The sequence below is a fragment of the Triticum aestivum genome, chromosome 5A (genome assembly GCF_018294505.1).
Source record: "Triticum aestivum cultivar Chinese Spring chromosome 5A, IWGSC CS RefSeq v2.1, whole genome shotgun sequence".
In the NCBI taxonomy this organism is placed as follows: Eukaryota; Viridiplantae; Streptophyta; class Magnoliopsida; order Poales; family Poaceae; genus Triticum; species Triticum aestivum.
The window spans coordinates 128,878,717-128,902,610 of record NC_057806.1 but is presented as its reverse complement, the minus strand read 5'-3'; the positions used below and the strand labels follow the sequence as shown (position 1 = coordinate 128,902,610).

Sequence of the window (23,894 nt, the reverse complement as noted above, 5' to 3'; positions counted from 1 at the left end):
ACAGGTTGTTTGATTGTAATCACTCTCCTGTATAGCTTTGGGGCCTGTCATTCTCAAAAAAAAATAGAGATAAGGGTCGCTTACTTAGGGGTCAAGTAAGCCTTACTTAGGAGTCAAGTAAACCTCTCTATATAAAGAGAAGAGATGTATCAATCTAATCAAGTAAGAATTAAGAAGGAAATCCCTTCCATCTTGCCCGGCCGTGGGCAAAAGGTCCCCGGCCAGCCCTCTCGCACCCTCCTAGCAGCACCATAACAATTTGGTATCAGTTAGCTTCGGTTCGATCATGTCTTCACCGCGGCCCAACCCGTCTCTTCCGCTGCCGAGATCCTCCGTTGCGCCCACCCCCGCCGTCCTCACCCCGGAGGAGGTGTCCGGGGCGCTGCGGGACCTAACCCAGGCGGTCCAGGAGATCCGCCTGTTCTTGGCCGGGTCCTACGGGCCGCACCCGGCTGCGCCGCCGTGGCTGCCGTGGGAGCCGCTACACCAGGCGCCCTCCGCCGCGCTCGCAGGGCCGCTGCAGCTGCCATCCACCGCCGCGCCCTGGCTGCAGTGGCAGCCGCCGCGCCCTGGCTGCAGTGGTAGCCGCCGCGTCCGGCGCTCCGCCACAGCAGCCGCTGTCGCTGCCCCAGGGCGTCACCGCCGCGTTCATCGGGCCACTGCAGCTGCCATCCACCGCCACCACCGCCCCGCCCTGGCTACCGTGGCAGCCGCCGCTCCTAGCGGCCTCCGCCACGCCCGGTGCTCCGCTGCAGCAGCCACCGCCGGTCGGCTCCGGCCCCGCATCGACCGCGTCGGCGGGAGTCCCGATCCACCAGATCAAGTTTCCGTCGTCGCCATTACCGCTTCCCCAGGGCGTCCCCATCCAGCAGATCAAGTTCCTGCCGTCGCCGTCACCGCTTCCGGCTTGGATCACTACCCGCCACGTGTCGGTGGCAGTGAGGCTGCAGGCTGCTGCGCGCGGCCTCCTAGCACGTCGGCGTGTGCGGGAGATGCATGGTCTGCAGCTGCCGCTCCTCCCAGCTGCCCTTCGCTGCGCAAAGGACCTCGATCTCGTCCGCTACGTCGGGGATCTTGGGCATTCTGTTTTCCCTGCGGGCAGCGACATCAAAGTCTGTGACATCGGCGGTTGGGGGGCGCACTCCTCTCATCATTCTCCATCGCAAACCCTCCACTCTTCTCTGTGCGGTGCAGACCAACAGCCGCCCGGCGGGGAGAAGGCAGGGTGTCACCGACAGGAGCGCACCGCGTAGCACCACTGCATTCCGCCGGCCGCCGCGAGGGCGCCTCTGCTGGTCGCTCTTGCGGCCACTTCCAGGTGGCCATACACATGCACTCCTTTTGTCTAGGTGGTGTCCATGGGATCCAGGTGGCTGTACACGTGCACGTCCGACGTGCGGATGGTGTCCACTTTTTGTTAAGGGGTCCAAAATAAAGCGTCTCAGTCCATTTCAGGTTGAGAGTAATAAAACAAGCCGAGATGTAAAAGGCTTGCTTTTAAGTGTTAGGTTTGTGTTGCGTCGAGTCATGGTTATAAGTTGGTTAGGCTGCAGCTCGAGGACAAGCTGCATATCCAGGTGGGGTGTAGCGTTAGAGTACGTAATGGACCTGGGCTGGCAGTATAGCCCGTTAGTCTTAGGATTAATTAGAGATAAGGGTTGCTTGCTTAGGGGTCAAGTAAGCCTTGCTTAGGAGTCAAGTAAACCTCTCTATATAAAGAGAGGAGATGTATCAATCTAATCAAGCAAGAATTAAGAAGAAAATCCCTTTCATCTTGCCTGGCCGTGGGCAAAAGGTCCCCGGCCAGCCCTCTCGCCCCCTCCTTATAGCAGCGCCATAACACATGGTCTAACTGGGAACTCTGACCTGCAGGGTCTTCGATGTATCTTTGAACAAGAAGTTAAAGTATATCAGGAGATCGTACTTCGGCTTCCTGCGTGTTATATATGCCACGGTGATCGACAGGCGATGGCACATCAGGAAAAGGAGAAATGCCGATAACAAGGATCCCTCCATGGCACGCCTACTGGTAGCGATTACCATATTGTTCATTCAGCAGCTGGTGTTCGCAGTTATACTGTGCCCTTTAGCAGCGCTTTACTTGTGTGGGTTGGTGATCACCGGCGGGATATCTCTGTGGCGCCTGATACGGCGCGATTACGGCGAGGTGGATGGACGTGCAAACCTGCAGCCTGCTCTGAATGTCTTTTACTCACTGGCTCTGTTCCAGGGTGTGCTCTTCTGCTACAGGTTCTTCTCATATTCTGCAGGAGATGGGCTAGTCAGTAAAGTGGTCGAAGAATACAAGCTGGACAAAGAAGGATCCGTTCGGAAATCGGTGAAGGAGTACCTGTGTCAGACCAGAAATGGGTGCGCCAAGGACCCATCATTTGTAAAGGAAAGGAACCTGGTCACGTACGCTGTGGATTTGATGAAGTCTGAATCATCTGGCAGCTACCTCTCCGGGGTAAGGATTTTGGACGCACTCTTGGCACAGTCAGCTCTCAAGGAGCAGCACTCGATGATTGCACAGCTCATTGGGTCGGCATCCTGCAGCCAGATAGTTGAGAAACTGCTGCAGGCGCTCGATTCAAGAAGCCGACAAGACAAGGAGATCATGGAGCTCGCTGCCAGGATAGTGGTGAAGCTTGCTGGAGAGATCCATTTGAAGCGGTTTCCACAAGGCATACTGTGTATATCTTCACTGCTCGAAACCTCTCAGCGACAGCCTGACGATGACAGTGCCCCTTCCGGTGAATTCAAGTCGCTCATGAAGCAAGGCCTTGTTATCCTTGACAGCCTCGCTGCTGACAAACATAACTGCTGTCTCATATGCGAAGACCAGAGCCTTCTCTTCAAGGTCATGGCCCCCATAAGCTCTGATATGCTCCACCTCATTGATCATGACGAACGGTTTGGTGTAGCTGCAGCATCACTGCAAGTCATGTGCCGCATCGTGACTTCTCCCGGAAGCACCGGCGAGAATCTCCGTAACCAAATCCACGGAAACACGGAAGTGATCAGTAGCATGGAGCGGATTCTGCACTGTAAAATCTGTCGTAAACACAAGTTATACATACTAGTCATCAAAATTCTCACAAAACTACTCATGGATGCAGCTCCAGGAGTGGGCACCAAAAGCCGAGGAAAATTCATCGAGACAATGGCTCGCATCTTCACTTCTGATTCTGAAACCCAAGATAGCTCCATCAGAAAATTGGCAGGGGAAGCACTGGCGATGCTAAGCGAAAAATATGCTACCATCTTCTAATGGTGGTGTTGTCGATGATCTAAGTAGGATGCTCTTTAAGGCTGACCACAACACATACAGAATAACTGCAGCTGAAACCCTGAAACATCTTTGTATGCATTACAAAGAGAATGAAGATTGTTTCAAGGAACTCATGAAAGCCATGAAAGATGTCACGCCAAAGGTGAACTTTATTTTGTTTTCTTGTTCTCTCACTTGAATTATTACCGTTTCTTCTCATCTAAATAGCTTTGTACCCTGGTCAAATTAAACATGCTCTTGCCATTGCAGGTTCTCATTCAAATACTTCCTCATGGATCAACAAGGAAGGAAGTACAAGCAAGAAATGAAACAGATAAAGACAAGTATCAGCCACCAGGAGCTGACTTAGAAGATGGCCATGAGAGTTGTGTTTCATCACAAGACAATGGTCCGGACGAAATCATTTCCTCTCTTCAGGAAAAGGATGAGGAATCTGTGGACAGGAAATTGCACGCAGCTTTATTATCTCTTTGTGCGGCAATATTTGATAGATTGATCAGTGACAAAGGTCATGATTTAACTCCGCTGGTTAAGGCAATTGTCTCAGAAGATGCCGCATTTAGCTTTGTTGGGAAGCTCAGGGAGATGGTTGAAATAAACCGTGAGCCCACAGCCAATTGCCTGATGATAATGAAGATTATCAGCAAGATGGTAATATCAATGATGCAGCATGGAGGCTGGTACGTCAAAAAAAATCTGGACAGGACAGGTTTGACAGCTTGATACTATCTCTGTCTAATGCTTCAGATAATATGTCAGCACTTGAGGGTTTCATGATTTTTGCTAGTGCTGATCGTCTTGCAATGAAGGAATTTGGCACTCTCGCTTCCCTAGTGAGTAAAGCACGAGAACTTCTGGACAAAAATAAGATGGAACATCAATCGGAAATTATACCAGCACCTTCCGTGTCAATGGAAGTCAGCTCATCGAGTAGTACTATGCACATTTAAACATTTACACACTGCTAGCTACCAGCTACTTGTGTTGTTCGTAGTACCTATTGTGGATTAGTTGATCCTCAAAAAAGGGAGAGATTATATGTATCATTCCCTGCCTGTTGTGGGCAGAATCATATTCGCAATTTGTTTTCTATAAATGTGCATGTGTCATAGCTGAAGTTGCAAAGTGAAAATGTGGCTTCGATGGAGAGTACTTTCCTGAAGAAATCTGTGGTAGCAGCTAGAAGGTCAAGTGTATAGGCTATGGTTCATCTTCTAGGAGGTACTCGGCTCAAAAGTTGTCTTCACTTGTCATGTTACTGGAGATTTCTTGAGTAAGGAACTCATACAGTTTACAAATGTTTTTGTATGAACATTCGCCTTACTGGCCATTCTATCAGCACGCCATTCTTAATATGTGTTCTTGGTTTACACAATCTTCTTGTGTGTGACCTTGAAATTCTTTCAGAATTTTGTTCAAAATTGCTAATTCCAGATTTAAGCTGCATCTGCCACTCCTATTCATCCATGAGCTCATGGATTCATCCATGATATTCATATTTTAAACAAGATATGCACAACTCACACAGAAAATTGACTTCGTGGTCAAATGGAAAATTAGCTAACTCAAGACTTCTTCAAATGGCGAGCTAAGAACAAAGGCCCCATTGGGAACTCACCTGACTTCCTCAACTCCTAGATGCCAACTTCTCCACATCGATGCCAGTTGCCAGCTTCTCCGGTGGAGGCAGGAGTATCCGCCCAGACGGGCTGGCAGCCCAGCAAGGAGGCCTGAGGTCCAATTCGGCGAGTGTTTGAGGCTTTGGGCCAGTCAGACTCATCGATGCGGCGGGGAACAAACTGGTCTGGCGTATAGTGCGGTGGGGAGGCTCATCGGAATAGCTCATTCGGCTGCCGATGACAAACACGAGGAGAAAGATATGAAGCTCGTCATGGTCGGGCGTCCGAGCGGAGTCGATGCGGTGGCGACAGCGTGATGGGGCGGGAGAAACCTGCGGGTATCAGTTGAAAGAATTTTCTCAGCTACGAAGATTATCAAAGATAGGGCTGTGCTGGAAGCCTTTCCGTCAGTTGGTCACCTTCTATCGGATGTACATCTCCAGCTGGCTTCCACATACTGCAGGTGCTCTGCATTCTTTGTGGTTGGGCCGAGTCCCGCAACGGAAACAGCTGCTACTGCGATGGCGGCGCCGTGGTTGTCGTCAGTTATATATGTTGCATTTCAACCGCAGCAGCTAATAGGGGGCGTCATCATGGATAAAGTCATGAATTAGATCAAGCTGGACAAACGAGCGCAGCGACGGGGACATTGATGGACTTGGGGAGGACGAGAACGTGAAGGCAGCGTCGTCGGCTGGTAGCATATGGGCAAGGAGAGGACCCATCAGTTTTTGACAGAATGTAGATAGTCCATATTGCCCTGGGAAATCAACGGTGAGATGGGACTTGTACTGTTGCTTCACGCACAAACCAAGTGGGGAGTTTAAAGTTCAGGGTTGAAATATGAACTTCTGCAATAGTTGAGGGTTGAAAAGTGGACCTTTAAAAAAAAGGTTATAGATCCCTGAAACGGCATGATGGCCACAAAGGTGAAAATAAAAAGCATGTTATAGACAAGAATACCTGATCCATAATTATATGTATTATTATGTATTTATGTTACCTGTTTTGTGGTATTGATTGTGCTGGCTTCCAAATTTAGATATCTGGATGACAGGCCAACAAAGAGGTGTATCCCACACATGAATAGATTGAAGTAACACCTTGATGATCACAAATGGAAACATAGGGGACTTCAGGAGGAGCACTTCAAGAACTTAACTTCAACACATTTCACCAGAAGCCTCCACATGAACAATTGCCATTGTTAAAATGGTGAAATCTGTACACATCTCGCAATACAATTTCTCTTCCCATGACTTCAGAGGTAAACTTCATCCAAGTGTGGCAATCGTTGCAGACACGGAGATTCTTAATGACTCTAAGGGGCATAGAAGGAGGCAAACTCATCAATCCAAAGGCCACAGCTAACTTCTCGCTATGGACAAAAGCAGTGGGGTCCTTTTGTTCTTTCTCTTTTTCTTGGAAAAGAAAATAGTTCCCTTGTCTGTACCCTATTTTGGCTAACCTGTCATCTACGTCAGCCAAATATTTGTAAATCTGATGAGCCAATGGGTGCAACCGATCACCAACAAAGAAAGCATGAACCACGTTCTTTACTTCAATCCAGCTACGGCCGGGCTCTTTTCTGACTCCTCTGTCTTTCATCATCTTTCTGACGTGATCCCTGTAAGCCCATTTCCCAGTAACAGCATATGCATTTGAAAGGAGGACATATGATGCTGAATCATGAGGTTCTAACTCCAGTAGATACTTGGCTGCAAGCTCCCCAATTTCGATGTTTTTGTGCACTCTACAAGCACTGAGAAGGGTTCTCCAAACCATTGCATTAGCAGATACAGGCATTTCCTCAACAAATTTCCTTGCCCGGTCAAGTTGCCCAACTCGTCCAAGAATGTCTACAACACAAGCATAATGATCAGGCCTTGGATGGATTCCATGCTCACTAGACATGGATTCAAAGTAACCAAGACCCTCCTCTACCAGACCCACATGACTGCAAGCAGCTAAAACGCCTATGAAGGTCACATCATTTGGTTTTAGACCTTCTTGCTTCATTTGATCAAATAGATCCAAAGCCTCTAGGCCACGTCCATGTTGTGAGCAACTTGTAATAATAGTATTCCATGACACGTCGTTCCTTTCAGACATTTCAAAGAACTGCATCTTGGCATCTTCAATGCTGCCACATTTCCCATACAGTGAAATCAACGCATTGGCAACTTCAGTTTCAGAGGTGTAACCTGTTTTAGTAACTGTAGCATGTATTTGCTTTCCTTGTTTTATATCTGCAAGGTTAGCTGATGCACTAATAGAGGATACAAAGGTGAACACGTTATACTTGACACCTGCTTGATACATCTTAATAAATACCTCAAGGGCCTCTTCATATAGACCACTCTGTGCAAAACCAGATACCAGTCCATTCCATGTTATCTTGTCTTTATGTTCAACTGCCTCAAATAAAGAGAGAGCTTCTTTGCTTCTTCCACATCGTGCATAAAGGTTTACCAGCGCATTCCAAATGGAGACATCTGCTGAATAACCAGACACATAAACCCGAGAATGAATCTGCAGACCCTGACGGATCGCTTTAATTCCAGCACAAGCACTTATAGCACTTGCTAGCCCTATGTTATCAGGCCAAATTCCAAATAGCTGCATATCTTTGAATGTTTCAAGGGCCTCTTTGCAAAAGTCATGTTGCACGTATCCAGCGATCATCGATGTCCAGGAGACCACATCTTTTGCTTCAAGTATTTCAAGAATTCTTCGAGCCTTATCAAGCCACCCGTATTTAGAATACATATCTATCAGTACACCACTGACATACATATCGGACTCAAAGCCAGTCTTTATGCTTAGTGAATGAATCTGCTCTCCAAGGTTAATTTCTCCAGCGTAAGTGCAAGTCCTTAACAAGCATGGGTATGTGAATTGGTTAGGGCGTACCCCTGCAGCTACCATTTGATAAAAGAGGTCAAAAGATTTTGCTAGATCACTAATCTGCCCATATGCAACAAGCATCAAATTCCATAGCACTACATTTGTCCTATCACCCGATTTGAAGATCTCGAGGGCTTCCACAATATCACCACATTTCACATAGAGATCAAGAAGCGAACCTTCAATTATGTAATCCGGAGACATGCCTGCTTTTAGCAGATAAGAATGGAGCTGCTTGCCCTTATTCAGATCCCCAATAGAGGCACAAGCTGCAAGGAGACTAGCAATGGTTACACAATCAGGCGTCCAGCCTGACAAGCGCATCTCCTCAAATATCTCCAAAGCACTCTCACCATTTCCACACTGAGCATGTCGCGAGATCAGTGTATTGAACGTTACTCTATCGCAGTACGGCATCTCAGAAAATACTCTTTCCGCCAGGCTAAAAGATCCGAACCGCAAGTACAGTGCAATAAGCGCATTCCCCACAACAGTTTCAGAGCACAACCCTTGCTTGTAAACTTGGACATGAACGAACCGCCCTTGCTCAAAAAGCGCAGCTTTAGTGCAAGCACTGAGTACACTAGACAGAACGTAAGGCGTGGGAACAACACCGGAGCGATGCATCTGGTGGTATAGCCCAACAGCTTCTTGTCCAAGACCATTCTGTGCATACCCTGACAACATTGCAACCCAAGAAACATTGTCCCTGGAAGATAGCTGCTCAAACACACGCCTCGCGCGCTGCACAAGCCCTTTCTTCGCGTACAAATCAATCAGCAGGTTGCCAGCGATCCGGTCTCCCCCGAGCCCACATGTGATCGCCTTCGCGTGGATCTCCGGAACGAGCGGCCAGCGCTTGCCGCTGCCCCTGCACTCGCGCAAGGCGCACGCGAAATCAACAGAGCCAAGGCCCCTGCACTGCCTGACCTTGGCTGCGAAGAGCGACAGGAGCTTCTCCGGATCTTCGTGCGCGAGGAACCCAGTGAGCGACTTGTTAAGCGAGGCCGCTGCCCGGCGCGTCATTGAGCCGAACACCTTGGGCGCGACGGGGTGAAGGACATTGTCCAAGTAGCTCGCTGGTGATATGTTAGTGAGAGGGAGCGCGCGCGAGGCAGGGAGGTTGGAGGTGGTGGAGGAGGTCAGGTCGGCGGCCTGCGCCGGAGCGATGGCTGCTGTGCGGCTTCAGGACGAGCTCGCTGAAGCGCGACTGCGCTAATCTCGTGCCGGTGAGCAAAGTTACCAGGATAGGCGACGTCTCACGATACTGCTTTATTTATAGCATCTCCACAGTTCCTAAATTTAATATTTTTAATCTCATACTCCCTCCATTTTTATATGCAAGACGGATTGCACATATAGAAGTGGGATTAAGTGGGACTAATCAGCCCATCCCACTTAAACTACTTTAGCGTGTTCGCATTGAACACAAAAATTTAATTGGGTTGTCTCATTTAGCCGACCCATTATTACCATTTATACCTTTCTAAACATTAAAAATGTCCACGCCACACGCGAGCCCCCATGGCAAGAGGACGAGCACAATCATGGCATCTAGGTTGGGGGGGGGGGGGGGGGGCATCAATCTTGGACATCAGCGTCATCTGCACTTTCTATGCCATCACCGTGAGTGAGGAGCCTGCCGAGGAGTTACGAGAAGGGCGCACTCCATTGTCGCCGTCACGCACAGAGCTAGACATCCCACCGGGGGACTTCCTGGCGATGTCACTGAGCAGGACCTTGCCGGGATCGGCTTGCTTGGAATCGCCGGTGTTCTGCTGGCCATCGGACATGAGGAAGATGTTGGACGTGCGAACTTTGGCGGCAGCGTGACCAGAGTGGTGTCCAAGCCGGACTAGATGTTGGCCTAGGCGAGCTTCGTGACGGAGCATAGCAGGCAGTGCCTGGTGGCGGAGTGGAAAAAGGAAACAGCATAGAAGGGTCGACCGGGGTGAACTTCACTATCACGAATTGCATCGCCCTCTTCATGCTATGCATCTTGTCGCCCTGCGTGCTGTCCCTCACGTCCATCACCACTACCAGGTCATGCCCTTCCCGAACGACTGTCGACGAGGTGACGTTCGGGTCCACCTCCGTCGTTACCGCATCCATCGCCAATGCCGCCTTGTCCTTGTTGTATACGGCATCTTGATCGTCACCAGAGCCATTGGTGTTGCCTGCATTGGAAGTGCGAGGCTTCGCATCGTCGTTGAGCGCCATGGATTCGGTTGATAAAGAGAGGTAGTAGAGTAGGCACACCTGACAGCTAATAGAGTACGCACACCATGTATTGTAAGTGGGATCCCACTTATACCCATGACACCTATATAAGTTGTAGTGGGTTGTTAGTAGGGATGTAAATGGCAAATAAATGGTGTCCGCAAGTCCCATTTAATTAGTTTTACCTAGCTCCGTAGTTAATTTTTCTAGAAAGAAAAACAATTTTTTAAACTGCTAGATCACATAGTGGGTTAAAACGAGATTAAACGAGACCCGATTGACATCCCTAGTTGTTAGCTACTGCCTATCAAATCTGTTGGGACTAAGTGTGTGACGCCCCCGATTTGACCGTACACTAATCATACACGCAAACGTGTACGATCAAGATCAGGGACTTACGGGAAGATATCACAACACAGCTCTATAAATAAAATAAGTCATACAAGCATCATATTACAAGCCAAGGGCCTCGAGGGCTCGAATACAAGAGCTCGATCATAGACGAGTCAGCGGAAGCAACAATATATGAGTACAGACATAAGTTAAACAAGTTTGCCTTAAGAAGGCTAGCACAAACTAGGATATAGATCGAAAGAGGCGCAGGCCTCCTGCCTGGGATCCTCCTAAACTACTCCTGGTCGTCGTCAGCGGGCTGCACGTAGTAGTAGGCACCTCCCGAGTAGTAGTAGTCGTCATCGACGGTGGCGTCTAGCTCCTGGGCTCCATCGTCTGGTCGCAGCAATCGGGTATAGGAAGGGGGAAAAGGGGGAGCAAGGCAACAGTGAGTACTCATCCAAAGTACTCGCAAGCAAGGAACTACACTACATATGTATGCATTGGTACCAAATGGAAAAGGGGTATCATATGTGGACTGAACTGCAGAATGCCGGAATAAGAGGGGGGTAGCTAGTCCTATCAAAGACTACGCTTCTGGTAACCTCCATCTTGCAGCAGAAGAAGAGAGTAGATGGTAAGTTCACCAAGTAGCATCGCATAGCATATTCCTACTCGGCGATCCTCTCCTCGTCGCCCTGTTAGAGAGCGATCACCGGGTTGTATTTGGCACTTGAAAGGGTGTGTTTTATTAAGTATCCGGTTCTAGTTGTCATAAGGTCAAGGTACAACTCCAAGTCGTCCTGTTACCGAAGATCACGGCTATTCGAATAGATTAACTTCCCTGCAGGGGTGCACCACATTTCCCAACACGCTCGATCCCCTTTGTCCGGACACACTTTCCTGGGTCATGCCCGACCTCGGAAGATCAACACGTCGCATCCCTACCTAGGCACAACAGAGAGGTCAGCACGCCGGTCTAAATCCTATGGCGCAGGGGCTTGGGCCCATCGCCCATTGCACACGTGCATGTTGCGAGGGCGGGCGGTGAGCAGACCTAGCCTCCCTTATACAAGAGCAGGCGTTCCAGTCCAACCCGGCACGCGCCGCTCAGTCGCTGACGTCACGAAGGCTTCGGCTGATACCACGACGTCGAGTGCCCATAACTATTCCCGCGTAGTTGGTTAGTGCGTATAGGTTAGTGGCCAGACTCAGATCAAATACCAAGATCTCGTTAAACGTGTTATCTTGAAATAACCGCGAAAGCCGACCAGGACCAGGCCCACCTCTCTCCTAGGTGATCTCAACCTGCCCTGTCGATTCGCCACAAAGATCCACACAGAGGGCTGTCGAGAAAGTATGTCCTTCCAGCCCCCAATTCGTGAATCAACCGCGGGTACTCCTCGAGCCGACCCGTCTTTTGTCACCACAAGTATCATATATTATGTATAAGTATATACCCGTGACCACCTCCCGAGTGATCACGCCCGATAGTATAGCATGGCAGACGGACAAGAATGTAGGGCCACTGATGGTAAACTAGCATCCTATACTAAGCATTTAGGATTGCAGGTAAGGATTCAACAGTTGTAGCAACAATGACAGGCTATGCATCAGAATAGGATTAACAGAAAGCAGTAACAAGCTACACTACTCTAATGCAAGCAGTAGGGAGAAGAGTAGGCGATATTCGGTGATCAAGAGGGGGGGCTTGCCTGGTTGCTCTGGCAAGAGAAGGGTTCGTTGTCGATGTAGTCGATCACAGGGGTACCGGCAGCGGTCTTGGGGTCTATCGGAAAGAAGTAACAGAGGGGGAACATAATAAATAACAGAGCAATCAAAGCAACACGAAGCATAACATGGTGATACGAGGTGCTAGGGGTGACCTAACGTAGTAGGAGGTGATACCGGCAAAGGGGGAAAACATCCGGGAAAGTATCCCCGGTGTTTCGCGTTTTCGGACCGGTGAACCAGAGGGGGAAAGTTGCGAGTTCGATAGGTTAGGGATATGTGGCGGACGAACGGGCTGTGTATCCAGATTTGTCTCGTCATTCTGAGCAACTTACATGTAGAAAGTATTTTCATCTGAGCTACATTTTATTTTCTATTAATTTAAAAAGATTTAAATCATTTTTAAGATTTATTTAATTATTTTAATTCAACATTATCTAGAATAGTGCATGCTGACGTCGTCAGCAGTCAACAGAGGTGTTGACTGGTCAAACTGATGTGTGTGTCCAGTGGGACCCACATGTCATACACTGTTTAGGTTAATCAGGGTTTAGGTTAATTAGTTAGGCTTAAGTAGTTAACTAAAATGATTAGTTTAAACTAATATAGAATTAATTAAGACGTCGCGGCAAACTGGCGCGGCCAGTCGGGGCCACGGCGAGCGGAGGCGAGGGGTGGCGCCGGCGGCATCACGAGGCGGCGCCGGAGTGTGGTAAGGCGAGGCCAGGGCTGGGCGTGGCCAGGCGGAGGCGAGCGGAGGCGCGTCCGTGGCTGCGAACGGGCGAGGCTGGGAGGGCGCAGGCCGGCGTGAGGACGCGCACGAGCGCGGCCCGGCCGCGGTGTCCGAATGGGCAGGGGGTGCGATAAGAGGGGGCAGGAGGCCCGGGGCCTCACCGGGGTTCGAGGCAGTCTGACGACGGCGGTAATGAGGTCGGGGCGGCAACGACCCGGGGAGGAGGTGAGGAAGCACGGCGGCGACGACGGGGTCCGGCGAGTCGGAGTCACGGTGGTGGTGCTCCTGTGACGTGGTGGTGGTCAGCAACGGCATAGGGCGCAGCGGCAGGGCGGCGTGCGTCGACGACGGGTGGCCGAGCCGGAGGCGCTCCGGGCGGCGGCGACAGGCAACGGGGTCGGGAGCGCTCCGAGCTCAAGGCGGTCCGGTGAGGAGGAGGACGAGGATGGGGTGGCGACGGCAGCAGGGCAGCGCCGGCGACGGGCGCCGTCGTCGAGGTCGCGGGGCGGCGCGGGATCGGGGTGATCCCGATCCAGATCAAGGGGGGAGGCGCCAAGGAGAGTGGGGGGGATCGGGGGGAGTGGGTTAGTGGTTAGGGTTCGGTCTGGGTTGGCCAGGGGTATAGGCCAGGGAGAGGGCCGGTTAGGCCAAGTAGGCTAGTTGGGTGGGATGGGCCGAGGCCCATGGGGAGCCGGGGAGTTTTTCTTTTATTTTCTTTTTTCTTTTTTTTCTTTTCTGTTTTAATTTTATTTCCCTAATTGTTTTAGTTTTGTAAAACATATAGTTAGCACCTAAATTACTAATAGTAATTATACCACTGCCACAATTATTCTTGTAGTTATAAAAAGTAGTTTTTAACAATTTAATTATTTAAGAGACGTTTAAATAATTGTTTCAGCGTCTGTTCCTATTATCTAGTGCATTTAAACATTGTATGTTAATTTGGATCCACCACCATAATCATCTATGATTTATTTGCTACACTTTGAACATTTTAGATTTGACTTCTTCAAAACTTTTACCGTTTGACTAGATTTTGAATTTGAATTCGGAAAGAGATTTGAATCATCGTGAAACTAACAACAGTAATCATGGTGACGTGGCATCATTAGTAGATGGTTACTGTAGCTTAACTATCTGGGCGTCACAATTCTCCTCCACTACAAGAAATCTCGTCCCGAGATTTAAGAGGTAGAGCAAGGGGGGTATGTCTGGTTACGATATTCTAACAGATCTTATCGGTCTTGGCTGCTCTTCTCGAAGAAGTTAATCCCTTTCGTTGATGTCTTCGGTTCTCTGTTTCGGGTCATCATGATGAAGTAGGCTTCCTTTCTTCAGGAACTCCATCGTACTTATGAAGGATAAGGGGGTATTCCGGGAGAGCGGGTCGCTACAGTGTTGCTTATCTGGTAGATAACATCACGGAAGGTGGCGGGAAGTAACTCTTGATTTGAAACTTAAGACATTATCGAGAGCAAAGTAAGAACGTACCATGAGAAGTTTCCAATGGGCGGGCAATCGTTGGATGGCCTAATCAGAAGGTGAAGGGGGGTTCAAAGCAACGAGAATAAGTATTGCGTCTGATACCAAAGTAGATTTCAAGGAAGATGACCCATGAATTACATACGAAATCAAGCGCGAGGAATAACTTTGGCAACATGGGTGTACAGGAGAGTCAGGTTTCGATCATGTGGAACTGTGGGTTATGGGCCCACCATGTGGTTAAAAGTAGGAAGGGCATTGACATCTTGCACGGTCATGATAGCAAGACATGTCAGAGGGTAGCCTATCTGTTATGTCGGTAACAATGTCGGTACCAAGGGCGAGGGACGAAGAGAACCATTTTCCTGCTCGTTGAACGAGGCGGACCATTAGGCAAAGTTCTCGTTCATCGGTGGCTACCGGAATGTCATCAACAATAGTAACAAGGTCTTGCTTGACAGAATTGTACACCGAGGTGTTTACATAAGCAGGAGAATATTACTATTGGAAATATGCCCTAGAGGCAATAATAAAATGGTTATTATTATATTTCCTTGTTCATGATAATTGTCTATTGTTCATGCTATAATTGTGTTATCCGGAAACCGTAATACATGTGTGAATACATAGACCACAACACGTCCCTAGTGAGCCTCTAGTTGACTAGCTCGTTGATCAAAAGATAGTCATGGTTTCCTGACTATGGACATTAGTTGTCATTGATAACGGGATCACATCATTAGGAGAATGATGTGATGGACAAGACCCAATCCTAAGCATAGCTCAAAGATCGTGTAGTTCGTTTGCTAGAGCTTTTCTGAATGTCAAGTATCATTTCCTTAGACCATGAGATTGTGCAACTCCCGGATACCGTAGGAGTGCTTTGGGTGTGCCAAATGTCACAACGTAACTTGGTGACTATAAAGGTGCACTACGGGTATCTCCGAAAGTGTCTGTTGGGTTGGCACGAATCGAGACTAGGATTTGTCACTCCGTATGACGGAGAGGTATCTCTGGGCCCACTCGGTAATGCATCATCATAATGAGCTCAATGTGACCAAGTGGTTGATCACGGGATCATGCATTACGGTACGAGTAAAGTGACTTGCCGGTAACGAGATTGAACGAGGTATTGGGATACCGACGATCGAGTCTCGGGCGAGTAACGTACCGATTGACAAAGGGAATTGTATACGGGATTGATTGAATCCTCGACATCGTGGTTCATCCGATGAGATCATCGAGGAGCATGTGGGAGCCAACATGGGTATCAAGATCCCGCTATTGGTTATTGGCCAGAGAGTCGTCTAGGTCATGTCTGCGTGTCTCCCGAACCCGTAGGGTCTACACACTTAAGGTTCGGTGACGCTAGGGTTGTAGAGATATTAGTATGCAGTAACACGAAAGTTGTTTGGAGTCCCGGATGAGATCCCGGACGTCACGAGGAGTTCCGAAATGGTCCAGAGGTGAAGAATTTGAAGGAAATATGCCCTAGAGGCAATAATAAAGTTATTATTTATTTCCTTATATCATGATAAATGTTTATTATTCATGCTAGTATTGTATTAATCAGAAACATATACATGTGTGAATACATAGACAAACAGAGTGTCACTAGTATGCATCTACTTGACTAGCTCGTTGATCAAAGATGGTTATGTTTCCTAACCATAGACATGAGTTGTCATTTGATTAACAGGATCACATCATTAGGAGAATGATGTGATTGACTTGAATCATTCCGTTAGCTTAGCACTTGATCGTTTAGTTTGTTGCTATTGCTTTCTTCATGACTTATACATGTTCCTATGACTATGAGATTATGCAACTCCTGTGTACCGGAGGAACACTTTGTGTGCTACCAAATTTCACAACGTAATTGGGTGATTATAAAGGTGCTCTATAGGTGTCTCCAAAGGTACATGTTGGGTTGGCGTATTTCGAGATTAGGATTTGTCACTCCGATTGTCGGAGAGGTATCTCTGGGCCCTCTCGGTAATGCACATCATAAGCCTTGCAAGCAATGCAACTAATAAGTTAGTTGCAAGATGATGTATTATTTAACGAGTAAAGAGATTTGTCAGTAATGAGATTGAACTAGGTATTGAGATACCGACGATCGAATCTCGGGCAAGTAACATAGCGATGACAAAGGGAACAAACGTATGTTGTTATGCAGTCTGGCCGATAAAGATCTTCGTAGAATATGTAGGAGCCAATATGAGCATCCAGGTTCCGCTATTGGTTATTGACCAGAGACGTGTCTCCGTCATGTCTACATTGTTCTCGAACCCGTAGGGTCCGCACGCTTAACGTTACGATGACAGTTTCATTATGAGTTTATATATTTTGATGTACCGAAGGTTGTTCGGAGTCCCGGATGTGATCACGGACTTGACGAGGAGTCTTGAAATGGTCGAGACATAAAGATCGATATATTGGACGACTATATTTGGACACCGGAAAGGTTCCGGGTGAGATTGGGACAATACCGGATCACCGGGAGGTTATCGGAACCCCCCAGGAGGTATATGGGCCTTATTGGGCCTTAGTGGAAAGGAGGGGAAAGGAGCAAGGGAGGGGCGCGCCCCCCCAAGCCCAATCCGAATTGGGAGGGGGGCCGGCCCCCCCTTTCCTTCCTCCCTCCTTCCTCTTCCTTCCCTCTCCTACTCCTAATAGGAAAAAGGGGAGTCCTACTCCCGGTGGGAGTTGGACTCCCCCCTAGGGCGCGCCACCCTCCTTGGCCGGCCCCCTCCTCCACTCCTTTATATACGGGGGTAGGGGGCACCCCACAGACACAACAATTGATTTTGATCTCTTAGCCATGTGCAGTGCCCCCCTCCATCTTAGTCCTTGATAATATTGTAGCGGTGCTTAGGCGAAGCCCTGCGACGGTAAAACATCAAAATCGTCACCATGCCGTCGTGCTGACGAAACTCATCCCCGACACTTTGCTGGATCGGAGTCCGGGGATCGTCATCAAGCTGAACGTGTGCTAGAACTCGGAGGTGACGTAGTTTCGGTGCTTGATCGGTCGGGCCGTGAAGACGTACGACTACATCAACCGCGTTGTGCTAACGCTTCCGCTTATGGTCTATGAGGGTACGTAGAAAACACTCTCCCCTTTCATTGCTATGCATCACCATGATCTTGCGTGTGCGTAGGAATTTTTTTGAAATTACTACCCTCCCCAACAGTGGCATCTGAGCCTAGGTTTTATGCGTTGATGTTATATGCACGAGTAGAAGACAAGTGAGTTGTGGGCGATATAAGTCATACTGCTTACCAGCATGTCATACTTTGGTTCGGCGGTATTGTTGGATGAAGCGGCCCGGACCGACATTACGCGTACGCTTATGCACTGGTTCTACCGACGTGCTTTGCACACAGGTGGCTGGCGGGTGTCAGTTTCTCCAACTTTAGTTGAACCGAGTGTGGCTACGCCCGGTCCTTGCGAAGGTTAAAACAACACCAACTTGACAGACTATCGTTGTGGTTTTGATGCGTAGGTAAGAACGATTCTTTCTAAAGCCCGTAGTAGCCACGTAAAACTTGCAACAACAAAGTAGAGGACGTCTAACTTGTTTTTGCAGGGCATGTTGTGATGTGATATGGTCAAGACATGATGCTAAATTTTATTGTATGAGATGATCATGTTTTGTAACCGAGTTATCGGCAACTGGCAGGAGCCATATGGTTGTCGCTTTATTGTATGCAATGCAATTGCACTGTAATGCTTTACTTTATCACTAAGCGGTAGCGATAGTCGTGGAAGCATAAGATTGGCGAGACGACAACGATGCTACGATGGTGATCAAGGTGTCGCGTCGGTGACGATGGTGATCATGACGGTGCTTCGGAGATGGAGATCACAAGCACAAGATGATGATGGCCATATCATATCACTTATATTGATTGCATGTGATGTTTATCTTTTATGCATCTTATCTTGCTTTGATTGACGGTAGCATTATAAGATGATCTCTCACTAAATTTCAAGATAAAAGTGTTCTCCCTGAGTATGCACCGTTGCCAAAGTTCATCGTTCCCAAACACCACGTGATGATCGGGTGTGATAAGCTCTACGTCCATCTACAATGGGTGCAAGCCAGTTTTGCACACGCAGAATACTCAGGTTAAACTTGACGAGCCTAGCATATGCAGATATGGCCTCGGAACACTGAGACTAAAAGGTCGAGCGTGAATCATATAGTAGATATGATCAACATAGTGATGTTCACCATTGAAAACTACTCCATTTCACGTGATGATCGGTTATGGTTTAGTTGATTTGGATCACAGGAAGATTAGAGGGATGTCTTTCTAAGTGGGAGTTCTTAAGTAATATGATTAATTGAACTTTAATTTATCATGAACTTAGTCCTGGTAGTATTAGCATATCTATGTTGTAGATCAATAGCTTGCAATATTGCTCCCAGTTTATTGTGTTCCTAGAGAAAAATTATGTTGAAAAATGTTAGTAGCAATGGTGCGGATTGGATCCGTGATATGAGGATTATCCTCATTGTTGCACAGAAGAATTATGTCCTTAATGCACCGCTAGGTGACAGACCTATTGCAGGAGCAGATGCAGACGTTATGAACGTTTGGCTAGCTCAATTTGATGACTACTTGATAGTTTAGTGCACCATGCTTAAACGGCTTAGAATCGAGACTTCAAAGACGTTTTGAACGTCATGGACCATATGAGATATTCCAGGAGTTGAAGTTAATATTTCAAGCAAATACTTGAGTTGAGAGATATGAAGTCTCCAACAAGTTCTATAGCTAAAATATGGAGGAGAATAGCTCAAGCAGTGAGCATGTGCTCAGATTGTCTGGGTACTACAATCGCTTGAATCAAGTGGGAGTTAATCTTCCAGATAAGATAGTGATTGACAGAATTCTCTAGTCACCATCACCAAGTTAGTAGAACTTCGTGATGAACTATGATATGGAAGGGATAACGGAAATGATTCCCAAGATCTTCGTAATGCTGAAATCAACGAAGGTAAAAATCAAGAAAAATATCAAGTGTTGACGGTAGACAAGACCACTAGTTTCAATAAAAGGGCAAAGGGAAGAAGGGGAACTTCAAGAAGAACGGCAAGCAAGTTGTTGCTCAAGTGAAGAAGCCCAAGTCTGGTCCTAAGCCTGATACTAAGGGCTTCTACTGCAAAGGGACTGGTCACTGGAAGCGAAACTGCCCCAAGTATTTGGCGGATAAGAAGGATGGCAAAATGAACAAAGGTATATTTGATATACGGATTATTGATGTGTATCTTACTAGTGTTCATAGCAACCCCCCGGTATTTGATACTGGTTCAGTTGCTAAGAGTAGTAACTCGAAACGGGAGTTGCAGAATGAACAAAGACTAGTTAAGGGTGAAGTGACGATGTGTTGTGGAAGTGGTTCCAAAATTGATATGATCATCATCGCACACTCCCTATACTTCCGGGATTAGTGTTGAACCTAAATAAGTGTTATTTGGTGTTTGCATTGAGCATGAATATGATTTGATCATGTTTATTGCAATACAGTTATTCATTTAAGTAAGAGAATAAATTGTTGTTCTGTTTACATATATGGTTACACACCCAATGAAAATGGTTCGTTGGATCTCGATCGTAGTGATACACATATTCATAATATTGAAACCAAAAGATGCAAAGTTAATAATGATAGCTCTACTTATTTGTGGCACTGCTGTTTAGGTCATATTGGTGTAAAGCGCATGAAGAAACTCCATGCTGATGGACTTTTGGAATCACTTGATTATGAATCAGTTAATGCTTGCGAACCATGCCTCATGGGCAAGATGACTAAGACTCCGTTCTCCGGAACAATGCAGCAAGCAACAGATTTGTTGGAAATCATGCATACTGATGTATGTGGTCCGATGAATATTGAAGCTCGCGGCAGGTATCATTATTTTCTGATCTTCACAGATGATTTGAGAAGATATGAGTATATCTACTTTATGAAACACAAGTCTGAAACATTTGAAAAGTTCAAAGAATTTCAGAGTGAAGTGGAGAATCATCGTAACAAAATAAAAGTTTCTACGATATGATTGCAGAAGTAAAATATTTGAGTTACGAGTTTGGCCTTCAGTTAAAACAATGTGAAATAGTTTCACTACTCACGCCACCTGGAACACCACAGTGTAATGGTGTGTCCGAACGTCGTAACCGTGCTTTATTAGATATGGTGCGATCTATGACGTCTCTTACTGATTTACCGCTATCGTTTTGGGGTTATGCATTAGAGACAGCTACATTCACGTGAAATAGGGCACCATCTAAATCCGTTGAGACGACACCGTATGAACTATGGTTTGGCAAGAAAGCTAAGCTGTCGTTTCTTAAAGTTTGAGGTTGCAATGCTTATGTGAAAAAGTCTCAACCTGATAAGCTCAAACCCAAATCGGAGAAGTGCGTCTTCATAGGATACCCAAAAGAAATTGTTGGGTACACCTTCTAACACAGATCTGAAGGCAAGATATTCGTTGCTGAGAATGGATCCTTTCTAGAGAAGGAGTTTCTCTCGAAAGAAGTGAGTGGGAGGAAAGTAGAATTTGATGAGGTAACTGTACCTGCTCCCTTATTGTAAAGTAGTTCATCACAGAAATCTGTCCCTGTGACTACTACACCAATTAGTGAGGAAGCTAATGATGATGATCATGTAACTTCAGATCAAGTTACTACCGAACCTCGTAGGTAAACCAGAGTGAGATCCACACCAGAGTGGTATGGTAATCCTGTTCTGGAGGTCATGTTACTTGACCATGACGAACCTACGAACTATGAGGAAGCGATGATGAGCCCAGATTCCGCGAAATGGCTTGAGGCCATGAAATCTGAGATGAGATCCATGTATGAGAACAAAGTATGGACTTTGATTGACTTGCCCATTGATCGGCGAGCCATTGATATTAAATGGATCTTCAAGAGGAAGACGGACGCTGATAGTTCGCAAAAAGGTTTTCGACAAGTTCAAGGTGTTGACTACGATGAGAGTTTCTCACTCATATCTATTCTTAAGTCTGTCCGAATCATGTTAGCAATTGTCGCATTTTATGAAATCTGGCAAGTGGATAAACAAAACTGCATTCCTTAATGGATTTATTAAAGAAGAGTTGTATATGATGCAACTAGAAGGTTTTGTCAATCCTAAAGGTACTAACAAAATATGCAAGCTCCAGCGATCCATCTATGGACTGGTGCAAGCATCTCGGAGTTGGAATATACGCTTTGATAAGTTGATCAAAGCATATAGTTTTATACAGACTTGCGGTGAAGCCTGTATTTACAAGAAAGTGAGTGGGAACACTACAACATTTCTGATAAGTATATGTGAATGACATATTGTTGATCAGAGATAATGTAGAATTATTCTGCAAAGCATAAAGGAATGTTTGAAAGGAGTTTTTCAAAGAAAGACCTCAGTGAAGCTGCTTACATATTGAGCATCAAGATCTATAGAGATAGATCAAGACGCTTGATATGTTTTTCAATGAGTACATACCTTTACAAGATTTTGAAGTAGTTCAAAATGGAACAGTCAAAAAGGAGTTCTTGCCTTTGTTACAAGGTGTGAAGTTGAGTAAGACTCAAAACCCGACCACGACAGAAGATAGAGAGAGAATGAAAGTCATTCCCTATGCCTCACCCATAGGTTCTATAAAGTATGCCATGCTGTATACCAGACCTATTGCATACCCTGCCCCGAGTTTGGCAAGGGAGTACAATAGTGATCAATGGACATTGGTCAAAATTATCCTTAGTGGAATAAGGATATGTTTCTCGATTATGGAGGTGACAAAAGGTTTGTCGTAAAGGGTTACGTCGATGCAAGTTTTGACACTGATCCAAATGACTCTAAGTCTCAATCTGGATACATATTGAAAGTGGGAGCAATTAGCTAGAGTAGCTCCGCGCAGAGCATTGTTGACATAGAAATTTGCAAAATACGTACGGATCTGAATGTGGCAGACACGTTGACTAAACTTCTCTCACAAGCAAAACATGATCACACCTTAGTACTCTTTGGGTGTTAACAACATAGCGATGTGAACTAGATTATTGACTCTAGTAAACCCTTTGGGTGTTGGTCACATGTCGATGTGAACTATGGGTGTTAATCGCATGGTGATGTGAACTATTGGTATTAAATCACATGGCAATGTGAACTAGATTATTGACTCTAGTGCAAGTGGGAGACTGAAGGAAATATGCCCTAGAGGCAATAATAAAGTTATTATTTATTTCCTTATATCATGATAAATGTTTATTATTCATGCTAGTATTGTATTAACCGGAAACATAATACATGTGTGAATACATAGACAAACAGAGTGTCACTAGTATGCCTCTACTTGACTAGCTCGTTAATCAAAGATGGTTATGTTTTCTAACCATAGACATGAGTTGTCATTTGATTAACGGGATCACATCATTAGGAGAATGATGTGATTGACTTGACCCATTCCGTTAGCTTAGCACTTGATCGTTTAGTTTGTTGCTATTGCTTTCTTCATGACTTATACATGTTCCTATGACTATGAGATTATGCAACTCCTGTTTACCGGAGGAACACTTTGTGTGCTACCAAATGTCACAACGTAACTGGGTGATTATAAAGGTGCTCTACAGGTGTTTCCAAAGGTACATGTTGGGTTTGTGTATTTCGAGATTAGGATTTGTCACTCCGATTGTCAGAGAGGTATCTCTAGGCCCTCTCGGTAATGCACATCACTTAAGCCTTGCAAGCAATGCAACTAATAAGTTAGTTTCAAGATGATGTATTACAGAACGAGTAAAGAGACTTGCCGGTAATGAGATTGAACTAGGTATTGAGATACTGACGATCGAATCTCGGGCAAGTAACATAGCGATGACAAAGGGAACAAACGTATGTTGTTATGCGGTCTGACCGATAAAGATCTTCGTAGAATATGTAGGAGCCAATATGAGCATCTAGGTTCCGCTATTGGTTATTGACTGGAGACGTGTCTCGGTCATGTCTACATTGTTCTCGAACCCGTAGGGTCCGCACGCTTAACGTTACGATGACAGTTTCATTATGAGTTTATATATTTTGATGTACCGAAGGTTGTTCGGAGTCCCGGATGTGATCACGGACTTGACGAGGAGTCTCAAAATGGTCGAGACATAAAGATCGATATATTGGACGACTATATTTGGACACCGGAAAGGTTCCGGGTGAGATTGGGACAATACCGGATCATCGGGAGGTTATCGGAACCCCCCGAGAGGTATATGGGCCTTATTGGGCCTTAGTGGAAAGGAGGGGAAAGGAGCAAGGGAGGGGGCGCCCCCCCAAGCCCAATCCGAATTGGGAGGGGGGCCGGCCCCCCCTTTCCTTCCTCCCTCCTTCCTCTTCCTTCCCTCTCCTACTCCTAATAGGAAAAAGGGGAGTCCTACTCCCGATGGGAGTTGGACTCCCCCCTAGGGCGCGCCACCCTCCTTGGCCGGTCCCCTCCTCCACTCCTTTATATACGGGGGCAGGGGGGCACCCCACAGACACAACAATTGATTTTGATCTCTTAGCCGT

General features: G+C 46.8%; 1 protein-coding gene across 6 annotated transcripts; it reads right to left on the bottom strand.

Moving 5' to 3' along the window:
- Positions 1-1,360: 1,360 nt before the first annotated feature.
- Positions 1,361-9,055, bottom strand: LOC123102610 (pentatricopeptide repeat-containing protein At4g13650). Of its 6 annotated transcripts, XM_044524015.1 has the most exons (6): positions 5,915-9,055; positions 5,331-5,815; positions 4,911-5,243; positions 3,081-3,188; positions 2,351-2,986; positions 1,361-2,264 (listed from the first exon to the last, which is right to left on the bottom strand). In XM_044524015.1, exon 1 carries the CDS (start codon positions 8,842-8,844, stop codon positions 6,085-6,087), a length of 2,760 nt encoding a protein of 919 aa, XP_044379950.1. In that variant the 5' UTR covers positions 8,845-9,055; the 3' UTR covers positions 1,361-2,264; positions 2,351-2,986; positions 3,081-3,188; positions 4,911-5,243; positions 5,331-5,815; positions 5,915-6,084. The 6 variants fall into 6 exon arrangements, with proteins under 6 accessions (XP_044379950.1, XP_044379949.1, XP_044379948.1 ...); XM_044524014.1 differs by having other exon boundaries at positions 3,081-5,243; XM_044524013.1 differs by having other exon boundaries at positions 2,351-3,188.
- Positions 9,056-23,894: the final 14,839 nt, after the last annotated feature.